This window comes from Triticum dicoccoides, chromosome 3A (genome assembly GCF_002162155.2).
Source record: "Triticum dicoccoides isolate Atlit2015 ecotype Zavitan chromosome 3A, WEW_v2.0, whole genome shotgun sequence".
Taxonomy (NCBI): Eukaryota; Viridiplantae; Streptophyta; class Magnoliopsida; order Poales; family Poaceae; genus Triticum; species Triticum dicoccoides.
Window position 1 is genome coordinate 625479615 of NC_041384.1, and position 11874 is coordinate 625491488.

Genomic DNA, 11874 nt, shown 5'->3' on the forward strand with positions numbered 1-11874 from the left:
ACTCGTTGGAAAAGTGAAACCCATATCGTTTGATATGTTATATGTAGCAACAAAAATGTTTTTACAAAACAACTATGACTTCCTTATTTCTACAAAACAATTATGACTTTCTTATTTTCCAATGGACGTGTCTACTCTAGCACATATCAAACAAATGCCATAACTCAGTGCTTAGACACAAGCCTACAATCAATCTAGGCTATTGTATACCCTTTGAAAATGTAAACTACTATTGCATACGACACAGTGAATGTTTCCTGGGTATGACTTGTTCTTTGTGATGGATATTGTTAGCTCTTGAGTATCTGATCTCATTTACATTTCCAGATGACGTGAAGATAAAATATTCCGATTCGATTCTTATTGTTGGGGGTGAGCCATCAGGCGTTGAGCTTGCTGCTGAAATAGCTGTGAATTATCCAGACAACAAGGTGACACTGGTTCATGACAGACCAAGGTTGTTGGAATCTGTTGGTCAAAAAGCTGGTGGTAAGGCACTGCTTTGGCTGAGATCAAAGAATGTTGAAGTTTATTTGGAGCAGTCGATCGATCTAGAGTCCATGTCAGAGGGAGACAGGCTCTACAGGACGTCGTCGGGGATAGAGATAACAGCTGATTGCTGCTTCTCGTGCCTCGACAGACCACTGAGTTCATCATGGATTAGAGGTTCTGAGCTGAAAGATTGCTTGGACAATGATGGAAGATTGATGGTTGATGTAAATCTAAGAGTGAAAGGCCAGCTTAATATTTTTGCCGCTGGTGATATCATTGACATTCCGGTAAGTTCATACTGTACTTCCGTTTCTGCTGTTGAAGTTCCACCTGATGCGTTCATAGCATTTACCAATTTCCATTATGCAACACAAGGTTGGTTAGTAGTATAGTACCTTTTGGTCAATATATTACGGCACATGTGGTTTTAGAAAGTTCTGACCTGTCAAGCGAACATGCTTTGTCACAGGAGCTCGAGCAAGGATATTTCGTGCAGAGGCATGCCATGATGGTCCCCAAAAACATAAAGCTTTTGATGCATGGGGATAAAGACAGCAAGCTATTGAAATATAAACATTCGACAACAATGTTGTGTCACTTGGTAAGAAGGATGCCGTGGCACAACTATCCTTCGCCACGGTCCTAGGGCACCTTCCTGCGATGTGGAAATTTTGGCTGGAAGGGACCCCGCTAATTTTGACCTTTTGGTTGTACGCACTACACACCCCCTTGTTCAATTTTCCTATCAAAGGAGTAGCACGGTTTATGGGGTTGTAAATTTGTAATGGCGATCGGTTTTGGAAATCGCATGTAGCATGCTTCACTTCACTGAAAGATAGTTGATGAAATTTGAAAGTTTCAGCCCTATCCTTGGTTCTTTTTGCTGTGCTCCGACAGGTGACTGAGAAACTCTCTCACGCATTGATCATTCACCTCGTCGTCTCCAAACACTTTGGCTAGCTCCTTCACCTTGGCCCCGAATTGCTCGCCTTCGTCTTCCACCATGACCCTCCTCAGAGCCGCCGCGATGTCGTCCGCGGCAAACGACCCGTCCTGCTCGTCCCGCGCCACCTCCACGCCGACCTTCTTGTCCACAAGATTCCTGGCATTGAGGCCCTGCTCGAACACCAGCGGCAGCAACACCAGCCTCACGCCCTGCGCCAGGCCCTCGGCGATCGAGTTCCAGCCGGCGTGCGTCAGGAACCCCCCGACTGATGCATGGGCCAGGAACCTCACCTGCGGCACCCAGCCTCGGCACACGACTCCTCGGCCGGCGAGCCGCTCCTCGAAGCCCTCGGGCAGGCCGCCGGAGGTGGAGTCGGTCGGCGCGCGGAACGCCCAGATGAAAGGCAGCCCGGCCGCGTCCAGCCCGAGGGCGATCCGTTGCAGCTGCGCGCTCCTCAGCTTCACCTCGCTCCCGAAGGCCGCGTACACGACGGAGCCCGGCGCCTGTCCGTCCAGCCAGCGCAGCGTCGCCTCGTGGCCGGCCACGTCTTGCTGCGGCGCCGGAGGGAACAGGCCGACCGGGATCACCGGCTTCTCGTAGAGCTCGCCGAGCAGCTGCAGCCACTCAGGCTCAAACTCCGTGCTGCTCCTGATGCCCACGAGCCGGCACCCTTGGATGGTCTTGGCGTACCGGTAGTCCTCCGACACGCCGGAGTCAACCGGGACCATCCTTGGCTTGAACATCTCGCGCGCCTCGTAGCCGCGGAACGCGACGGTGGTCGGGAACGGGACGTACTCGGGGACGGCCGTCAAATGCGCCGGCTCCGTCTTGGCGTGCCTCCCGAGGCCGAGGAGCGTCTCAGGGCTCCCGAAGAAGCTGAGCGCCGCGGCGCCGAACAGGCTGAGGAACGCGCACGGCACGCCGTGCCTCGCCGCGGCCGCCGGCGCCCAGTACGACGCGTAGTCGACGAGGACCCAGTCCGGCCTCGCCTCCTCCTCTAGCAGCCGCGAGAGCTCGCGCTGGAACGCGGCGTCGTAGGCGCGGCGCAGGTACGGGCGGAGGTCGTCGGAGGGCAGGTCGATGGTCGCCTCGGCGTGCTCCGGCAGGCGGTCGACGCGCGGCAGCGGGACGTCCACGACGCGGATGAGGCCGGCGAGGCCCGGCGGGATGTCGATGAGCCGGCGGGTGTTCCTCGGCGTGGAGAGGAGGGTGACCCGGTGGCCCTGCCGGGCCACGCGCTTGGCGAACTCCGTGAACGGGAGCACGTGGCCGAAGGCCAGCCATGGCAGCATCACGACGTGCATCCTGCCGCCGTCCTTGGTCTCCATCTCAGGTGTCCGGAAATTAAGCTTCGGCAATGGAGGAGGGTCAAGATTTCCCAGCTGCGAGATGCTTTCCTTGGAGTTCACAGATTTCCCAGCTGCGAGATGCTTTCCTTGGAGTTCACAGATTTCCCAGCGGCCAATCAGTCGTCTTATGTTTTGGGAAAGCCAACGAGTCAGTGTTAATTGCGTGTAACTTTTTGTATGTCTAGTATTATTATGTGTATACCTAGGTTACCAATTTTATCAGTTTAATATAAACTATATCAGTTTTGCTAGAGCACATCTAGATGTGTCATAAGTATTGACATCTAAGTTCTATGTTATTGATCTTACGTCGAGATGCGTGTGGATATTTTTTTTTCTTTTTTTTCCTCTTTATGTTTAACTCACTCACTTAGATATGCAATAACTAAAGCACATCTAGATGTGCCCTAGACACACCCAAACTATATAACAAAAAAATTATACGGTTTGAAAATAAAACATCTGAAGTTTATATTAATATATTTTTTATAATATATGATTTGTATTAGGTTGGTCAAATTAATGATCTAGAAGCACGTGGACGTTCTGTAAACTGAGAGAGGTAGTATTATTTCGTTAGCGTGGTGTGCCGCCATTCGCCGAACTTGCAGGTAGGTAGTAAATCTGCGTGACATGACAGCGGTGTCGTTTGTGCAAGTGCAGGCCACGGCTGGCTCCTTCCCGTTGCGTCGACGGCTACGTACAGTGGCACGCACTAGCTTGGGTTATCCTGGAATGAGTGGACTCCCTGATTCCGCAGAACTGACTCCGCGATTCAGGAAGTTAGGCCAACCCCACCGCACAACTCTATCTTGTCTGTTTGGGGTAAAATGAATAAATCAGACGTCCAACACGCGGACGCAAACGGATATTTGTTTGTTTCGTGTCCGCTTTCGACCCATCCGTGGTCCAAGTTTGCGTCAGTTTTGGGGTGAAACAGACAGCGCGCGGACGGGCGGGACGCGCGCGCTTGTCCTCCCCTGGTCCGCCTGTCGGTGGGAGAAACCAACCCCCTCACGTCCCATTTGGCGTCATTTCCACAAACCCTCCCACGTCCCTCCCGCCCACCCCCTCTCTCCCCCGTCCATGGCCGACGCCCCGCCGAATTCCGGCGGCCTGGCCGTCGACCCGCCCACAAAGGTGAAGAGGAAGGCAACCAAGGCGCCAAGAAAGCCGCGGCCGGAGTGCACACCGAAGGAGATCGTCAAATTGGACGCGGAATCGGCGAAGAGGAGGGAGCGGAGAGCGGTTGTCAAGGTCAATGCCGCCGCGGCCAAGTTCGTCGCCCATGCGATGGAGGCCACGCGGCGCAGTGCCGCGGTCGACGAGAAGGAGGACCTCGTCAACAAAGCGCACGCCCTCCTCATGTTTGGCATGGGCCGTCCGCCCAGGTTCCCTGCAGTGGCCGCCGACCCCGCGAGCACAGGATGGGCGCCCGGCCTCCGCACTGTCAGTCGCCGACGTCGCGGACCGCGCCCATGTCGCCCGGCTTTCCTCCGCCAAGGCACAACGACCAGACCCGTTTCTCGGGGTCGCCGGACGTGGGCTTGTTCACGCCGTCCACACCGCGTCCCGCAACCGTCATCGACCTCAACGTCACGCCTGGGTCCAGCAGCGGCGGCAGGTCGTCCGTCGAGATGCAAAGAAAGCAAGCACGGGCACCATTCACGGGCACCATGCCGGCCCCCCGCATCTTGTTTGACGGAATGCCAACACCAACGCCAACGGTCGACGACCCCTTCTACAACCAGTACATGAAGGACGTGATCTTCGAGGGTGGGCATGGCCGTGCCTACGACCCCGAGGAGACCCAAAGTCAGGATGGCCGCGCCCAGTACGTGCCCGATGAAGAGGCCGACGACCGTGCTGACTATGACCATGGTGACTCGTGGCATGGAGACGATGACATCTATGTCAAAGGTGATGGTGATGAAGAAGAAGGCAATGACGTTTGTCGGTGTCAAAACCGGCGGATCTCGGGTAGGGGGTCCCGAACTGTGCGTCTAGGCCGGATGGTAACAGGAGGCAAGGGACACGAAGTTTTACCCAGGTTCGGGCCCTCTCGATGCAGGTAAAACCCTACGTCCTGCTTGATTAATATTGATGATATGGGTATTACAAGAGTTGATCTACCACGAGATCAGAGAGGCTAAACCCTAGAAGCTAGCCTATGGTATGATTGTTGATGTGTATGTTGTCCTACGGACTAAAACCATCCGATTTATATAGACACCGGAGAGGGTTAGGGTTACATAAAGACAGTTACAATGGTAGGAGATCTGATCATCCGTATCGCCAAGCTTGCCTTCCACGCCAAGGAAAGTCCCTTCCGGACACGGGACGGAGTCTTCAATCTTGTATCTTCATAGTCCAGGAGTCCGGCGGAAGGTATAGTTCGGCTATCCGAACACCCCCTAATCCAGGACCCCCTCAGTAGCCCCTGAACCAGGCTTCAATGACGACGGGTCCGGCGCGCAAATTGTCTTCGGCATTGCAAGGCGGGTTCCTCCTCCAAGTACTTCATAGAAGATATTGAACACAAAGATAGTGTCCGGCTCTGCAAAATATGTTTCCACATATTGCTATAGAGAAAATAATAATATTAACACAAATCTAATCTGCTGACGTATTCCGTGGTGCGACACGCCACGGCCAAGCCTTTATCCATTTAATTATCCCACCTCAGCGTGTTGTGTGAGGCGGTTTCCTTGGCACGTCTTGTTGAAGCAGAGATCGTGTCCCCTCATTTCGGGATTCTCATAAATACAGGCGTGGGTAACCCAGCCACGCCTTTGATTACGGCACTTGGAGATAAGCAAGTTTTACCAGACTGGTGGGGACACATAGTCGCGTCCACCCATATAAGGGGATAAGGATCCACCTTTTCACCCACGCCTTCTTCCTCCTCTGCCTATCCATTCTTGCGCACTCGAGCTTCAGCGCCCAAGTCCGCACTACCACCTCAACCTTCTCCAGTCATGTCCAGAGCGGGAGGCAAGTGGATGGTCTCCTCCGTCACGGAGGGACACATAAAAAAGCTGAGGAAGGCTGGATATCTAGCCAGCGACATCGCGCACCGGCTCCCCGAAAAGGGGCAGCTCATCCCCACTCCTAGGCCCCATGAGAGGGTGGTATTTCTCCCCCATTTCCTCCGCGGACTGGGCTTCCCTCTGTATCCATTTTTCCGGGGGCTCATGTTCTACTACGGCCTGGATTTCGACAATCTGGCCTCGAACTTCGTACTCAACATCTCGGTGTTTATCGTCGTGTGCGAGGCTTTCCTCCGCATCCGCCCCCATTTTGGCCTATGGCTAAAGACTTTCAACGTCAAGCCGAAGGTGGTGCGCGGCAGCCAGGCGGAGTGCGGCGGTGCCATGGTTGGCAAGATGGCCAACATTCTGTGGCTCGAGGGTTCCTTTGTGGAGACCCTGAAGGGGTGGCAATCATGGTGGTTTTACGTCACCGAGCCGCGCGACGCCGGATGGGTCGCACCCCCTGAGTTCCGATCCGACCCCCCTACACGGCTCACCTCCTGGAAGGAGACAGACCTGTCTTGGGGTAAAAAAGGAGAGCTGACCGGACTCCAAACATGCATCCAAACCCTGGTGGACAAGAAGCTCAAGCTTGTCAACGTAGTCCAGGTTATGCTCATCCGCCTGATCCTCCCGTGTCAACGACGGGCCTTCAACCTCTGGGAGTTCGACCCGGCGCAACATCAAACTCTAAATAGGCTCTTCGACACGACGTACAAAGATGCCTGGAGGATGCTTTTCAAGGGCGCCGAGGCTCTCGCATCCGCTGCCGAGGATCGCGGATTCAGTACTCAGCATCACGCTCATGCGGTAAGCTGTTTTTGTCCTTTTACATGGTATCAGTTTTTCATAGTTTGACTCTATGTGGGATCTGAGTTCCCTTATCTTTGATAGGATTGGGTGGTGACGTCCGGACAGATCAACTGTCCGGCTCCTCTGCCCGAAGGCCCAGCGGACGCTCGCTTGGCGAAGCTGCTGGTCCCAGCGCCCTATGTGGTGCCGGAGAAGAAGGCCACGAAAAGGGCCACGGGGACTCGAAAGAGTGCCCGACGCCAGGAGGTGTCGGATTCATCATCCGACGGTCCCGAAGCGCCTTCCTCTCATGAAGACGAGGAGGAAGAAGAAGAGGCCTCTCCCCCTCCAGCGGGAGGAGAGAAGAAAAGGAAGGCCGCCCTCTCTGAGGAGGCCGGAGGGTCCAAGAAGGGGAAAACCCTTCCTCCGGACTGCTCCACCGACGCCGATGATGACGAAGAGGAGTGGCAGCCCAGGGCCAAGCCCCTGGTGAAATCGTAAGTGTCCGGATACCAGAGTAATTCATAGTATTCGTTTTTTGCACAACTTTCCCTTATGTCGAATATGTTTATGCAGCCCACCCAAAGACCGGCTCGACGCATCGTCGAGCGGCTCACTGGACCCGTCGGATGTGAACTCGCTTCCGACGGCTTCATCCCCCCGCCCTACGGATGACACCGAAGTGTTGTCCCAACAGGTTCCAAGCCGGGAGGAGGTGGTCCTGGAGGCGCCGCAAGGCAACCTCCCGGACTCCAGGAGTAAAGGGGATGAAACCCCCCAGGGCTCCAAGTCCGGCCCAAGGCCGGACGCCGCTCCGGAACCCTAAAAGGTTCCAGAGTCCGGCGGGTGACCTCCTTCCAAGAGGAACAAGCCCACCATGCCGGTGACCCCCGTCCAACCGGGGGCGCCGGACAATCTGTTGGAGGTGCTCGAAGGCGCCTCCATCGACGAGGGACACCGCACTATTATTAGTGCGGTGGTCCAGAAGGTTCAGTCCGCCAAGAGCGGACTGACTGAAGCTTGCACTAGCCTTTTAACAGGCTTTGAGGTAAGTAAAGAATGTTTAAATAATGTTACCGCATATACAGTAGCCCCTGATGCTCTGTTGGGCATTCGGGAAGAAAAGCCGAATAGAGGATCAAAGAATTCACAAGAGTCTAACAAAAGGAGTCAATATGCGTATGCAGGCTTCTCTGCTAGCGTCCGCCGCACTGACTGCGGAAGTGGACGTGCTGAAGCAGAGCCACGAGAAGTCCGAGCAAGAGCTTGGGCGTGCTAAGAAGCAGCTCGAGGAGAAGGAAGGTAAGAAATACCCTGTTTGAATATGTATATAAAAAAGGTGCAATTGCAAAAAATGACAGGATTGACATGGCTATTGTAGGGGCCACGTCTGAGGTGGCGACCCTTAAGCAAGCGCTGCTCGAGGCCGAGAAGAGTGCGGCCGCGGAGCGCACCGAGCGGGAGAGGTATGAGGCTGAGGTTGGCAAGGTGCGGCAAGAGCTCCAGGTTCTCATGAAGAAACATGAGAGTTTGGAGCTTGACTCGAAGACGCGAGCATCCGAGCTCGCGGCAGCTATAGAAAATGCCAAGTCTTCCAAGACCGAGTCCCAGAAGACCCTCCAGGAGTTGGATGAGGTGAAGAAGATAGCGGCGGGTAGCGCATTTTTTATGCAAAGTAAACATATAAACGTGAGTTACTTGATACTTACCCAAATCCGGAGCTCTCCAGGGGCATTTGCAGATCTTCCCCGGAGTGTATCCGATGCCGCCGCATTCTATCGAGCTGAGGAGGGCAGCTCAACGGAGAAGGTGTTCTGGTCTCAGTATGCTGAGGCCGAACACCCTGTGCCCTTGAGCGACCAGCTGAAGCAACTGGTCGAGCTCCACAGGCAGCCGAACAGGACATGAAGGGCCTCCTAGTTCGGTTGTGGCCTGGAGAGGCCCTGCCTGGGAGCTATTTCGGGCTGGTGCGGAGGCTGGTGGAGGCCTGTCCAAGGCTCGAGGTTATCAAGCGCTCCGTCTGCATCGAAGGTGCCCGTAGGGATTTTGCCCGTGTTAAGGTGCACTGGGGCAAGCTGGATGCGGAGAATCTTGTGAAGGACGGGCCACCAGCGGGGAAAGAGCATCGCAGGCCCAAAAATTATTATAAGGATGTTCTGAAGGGTGCCCGCATTGTGGCGGATGAATGTACTAGGGATGTATTTTTTGAGTAAAAACTCGCTCGTTTTTGTCCTGTGCGCTGGAAACTTGTTCATATGCGCTTAGCAATGCTGTTTGAATTTAAAATATTACCTTCTGTGTGGCTGTTTATCAATTCTGAGAGATGGCGAGTCGTCGGCTTCTGCCCCCATGCCGCTAGTGCTGGGGTATTCGGGGGTAAACCTGAGCACTCTTTTTCCCATGTTTGGGTCCTTCGAGGGAGGCGCTCAGCCCAGCGAATGAGGCAATCGGACTATAACGCGTGAACACTCTCACTTAGCCATAGAATTCTATAATTTTAAATTTCGGCGAAGCCCCTAGTATTCGGAAGACCGATTTCGGGGCGCTATCCACGCATTGGACGAACAGAGCCGACTCCTCGCCCGAAGCGGCATAAGTCTTTAGGGACTCGAAAAAACCTCTCGAACAGCGACCAACTGTCGCTTCATCATGACAGTCAGTTTTAGCTTTCTCCACTGAGGTGCTCGGCCCAGCTCAACTGGGGCACAATCGCAGTGGTTCTCCTGGTGCTACCGTAGCCGATATAGCGGAACGTAAGGCAGCAAAACATAGGAGCCGGGCAAACCCAACTATTGACCCAAGACATGATTCGGAGCCGATGCATATAATGCTATAAGTTCGGGGTGCCGCACTTGTGAGAGTGTGCGGACTTCTCATACCATATTGAGGGGTGTTAAAAGCCCATGGCGTATTTTGGCCGTACCAAGTTGTACGGATGCAACATGTCGTTAAGGAACATTTATTTATAAAAAGATAATGCGAAAATAGACAAAAGCTATGCATTGTTTATTGAAAATAGCTAAGATCAAAGCGGAATGATACAAGTAATGTGATAAACGAAAAGTTGGACTATTTAACATGTCTGCTCCAGGGGCAAGCTGCGGAATAGTATGCGGAACAGGTATACTGCTCGTGATAGAGACCACCTGGGATTTCCGTAATGCGGCATGGCTTGTCTGCTTCCCTGGTTCTTGCATCGTTTGTGCGGCAATTGAACTGCCGAACAGTCCTTCCAAAGAGTAGAGTCCTGAAAGTAAGAAAAAAGTAAAAAATCGGCAGCCCCTGGTGCGGTTTAAGTCGTGTTGTGGGCGTGCCGTGCTGGTGCCCCTCCCCCTGTGCCCATGGTATTTCTAGAGCGTAGTTATGTACGCGAAGTACTGGCGTCGCCTTTTTGCGAGGGTTGGGGTTGGGGCCGCATTGCTACGCCTGCTCGGAAAGTGCCAGGCGGTCTTGTTGTAGGTTACTCCGGGCGCGCTTGACGGTGTCCGGACGTTTAATGGCCGGACTAGAGAACTGCCTGGAGAGGCTGCTTTGTACTTCCGCTGCAAGGGCCGCCGTGTGCTCCTCCGTTTGGAGGGAGCGTTCGGTGTTTCCATTGACCGTAATGACTCCTCGAGGGCCTGGCATCTTGAGCTTGAGGTATGCGTAGTGTGGGACCGCATTGAACTTGGCGAATGCGGTTCGCCCAAGCAATGCATGATAACCACTGTGGAACGGGACTATGTTGACCTTTAACTCCTCGATTCGGAAATTATCCAAAGATCCGGAGACCACTTCAAGTGTGACTGAGCCTGTGCAGCTGGCCTCTACACCTGGTATTACGCCTTTAAAGGTCATTTTGGTGGGCTTAATCCTCGAGGGATCTATGCCCATTTTCCGCACTGTATCCTGGTAAAGCAGGTTCAGGCTACTACCGCCGTCCATAAGGACTCTAGTGAGATGAAACCCGTCAATAATTGGGTCGAGAACCAATGCGGCGAATCCTCCATGACGGATGCTAGTGGGATGGTCTCTTCGATCAAAGGTGATCGGGCAGGAGGACCATGGGTTGAACTTTGGGGCGACTGGCTCTACCGCGTATACGTCCTTTAACGCGCGTTTCCGCTCCCTTTTGGGGACGTGGGTGGCGTATATCATGTTCACCGTCCGCACTTGTGGGGGAAAACCCTTCTGTCCATTGTTGTTCGGCGGCCGGGGCTCCTCATCGTCATCGCTATGCAACCCCTTGTCTTCATTGTTGGTGCTTAATCTGCCTACCCGCTTGAACACCCAACAGTCCCTGTTGGTGTGATTGGCCGGCTTTTCGGGGGTGCCATGTATTTGGCACAAGCGGTCGAGTATTCAGTCCAAGCTGGACGGGCCCCTAGGATTCCTTTTGAATGACCTTTTCCGCTGACCGGATTTAGAGCCTCTAAATCCGGCATTAACTGCCGTATCCTTAGCATTGTCGCCGTTAATGCGGCGCTTCTGCTGGTTGCGATGCGACTTGCCACTAATATCCCTGGTGTCCGAACGACCAGGGTTCTTGGTCATGTTGTTGCTACGAGCAAGCTAGCTGTCTTCTCCCGTGCAAAAGCGGGTCATGAGTGTCGTGAGTGCTGCCATAGATTTCAGCTTTTCCTGTCCTAGGTGCCGGGCAAGCCACTCGTCACGGATATTATGCTTGAAGGCTGCTAAGGTCTCTGCGTCCGAACAGTCAAGTATTTGATTTTTCTTTGTTAGGAACCGTGTCCAGAATTGCCTGGCCGATTCATCTGGCTGCTGAATTACGTGGCTTACACTACTAGGGAAAAGCCTATACACAGAATTTTACCAGTAGTGCTGTACAAAATCAAGCGCTGCTGCTACTTAGTAGCAGCGCGCGTAAATAAACCGCGCCACTGCTATGACTTTAGCAGTAGCGCGTACTAGCGAAAAGCGCTGCTGCTACGTTTGAACTGGGCGCACATGGCTAGCCCAACCTAGCAGTAGCGCGTATAATGGCCCAGCGCTACTGCTAATCTCCTTAGTTGCAGCGTGTATTCCAGAACGCGCTGTAGCTAACGTAGCAGTAGCTCCCTTTCTGGAATGCGCTGGTTGTACTTCTGACTTAACCACGCGGTTCGTCCTTCCCCGGCCACTTCATCCCCCAAATCAACTCCACTCTCGCCACCGCCGTCGCCCCTCGGCCACCGCACGCTCTCCCCACGCCGCCCCCGACCCCAGATTCAACGCCGGCCCCGCCCCCGACCTCAACGCCGCCTGGGACGCCGCCCCCGACCCC

General features: G+C 54.1%; 2 protein-coding genes across 2 annotated transcripts; one reads left to right on the forward strand and one right to left on the reverse strand.

The window, feature by feature from the left end:
* The first annotated feature begins 328 nt into the window (after nucleotides 1-328).
* On the forward strand, nucleotides 329-1340 carry LOC119269689. Its single transcript, XM_037551586.1, has 2 exons — nucleotides 329-779; nucleotides 962-1340. Exons 1-2 carry the CDS (start codon nucleotides 561-563, stop codon nucleotides 1136-1138), a joined length of 396 nt encoding a protein of 131 aa, XP_037407483.1. The 5' UTR covers nucleotides 329-560; the 3' UTR covers nucleotides 1139-1340.
* On the reverse strand, nucleotides 1039-2993 carry LOC119269688 (putative UDP-rhamnose:rhamnosyltransferase 1). Its single transcript, XM_037551584.1, has one exon. It carries the CDS (start codon nucleotides 2764-2766, stop codon nucleotides 1357-1359), a length of 1410 nt encoding a protein of 469 aa, XP_037407481.1. The 5' UTR covers nucleotides 2767-2993; the 3' UTR covers nucleotides 1039-1356.
* Nucleotides 2994-11874: the final 8881 nt, after the last annotated feature.

Coding starts and splice junctions, on each gene's coding strand:
- LOC119269688 (XM_037551584.1), bottom strand. CDS start 2,766: ATGGAGACCAAGGACGGCGGCAGGATGCACGTCGTGATGCTGCCATGG.
- LOC119269689 (XM_037551586.1), top strand. CDS start 561: ATGTCAGAGGGAGACAGGCTCTACAGGACGTCGTCGGGGATAGAGATA. Junction 780..961: donor GTGATATCATTGACATTCCG/GTAAGTTCATAC, acceptor GCTTTGTCACAG/GAGCTCGAGCAAGGATATTT.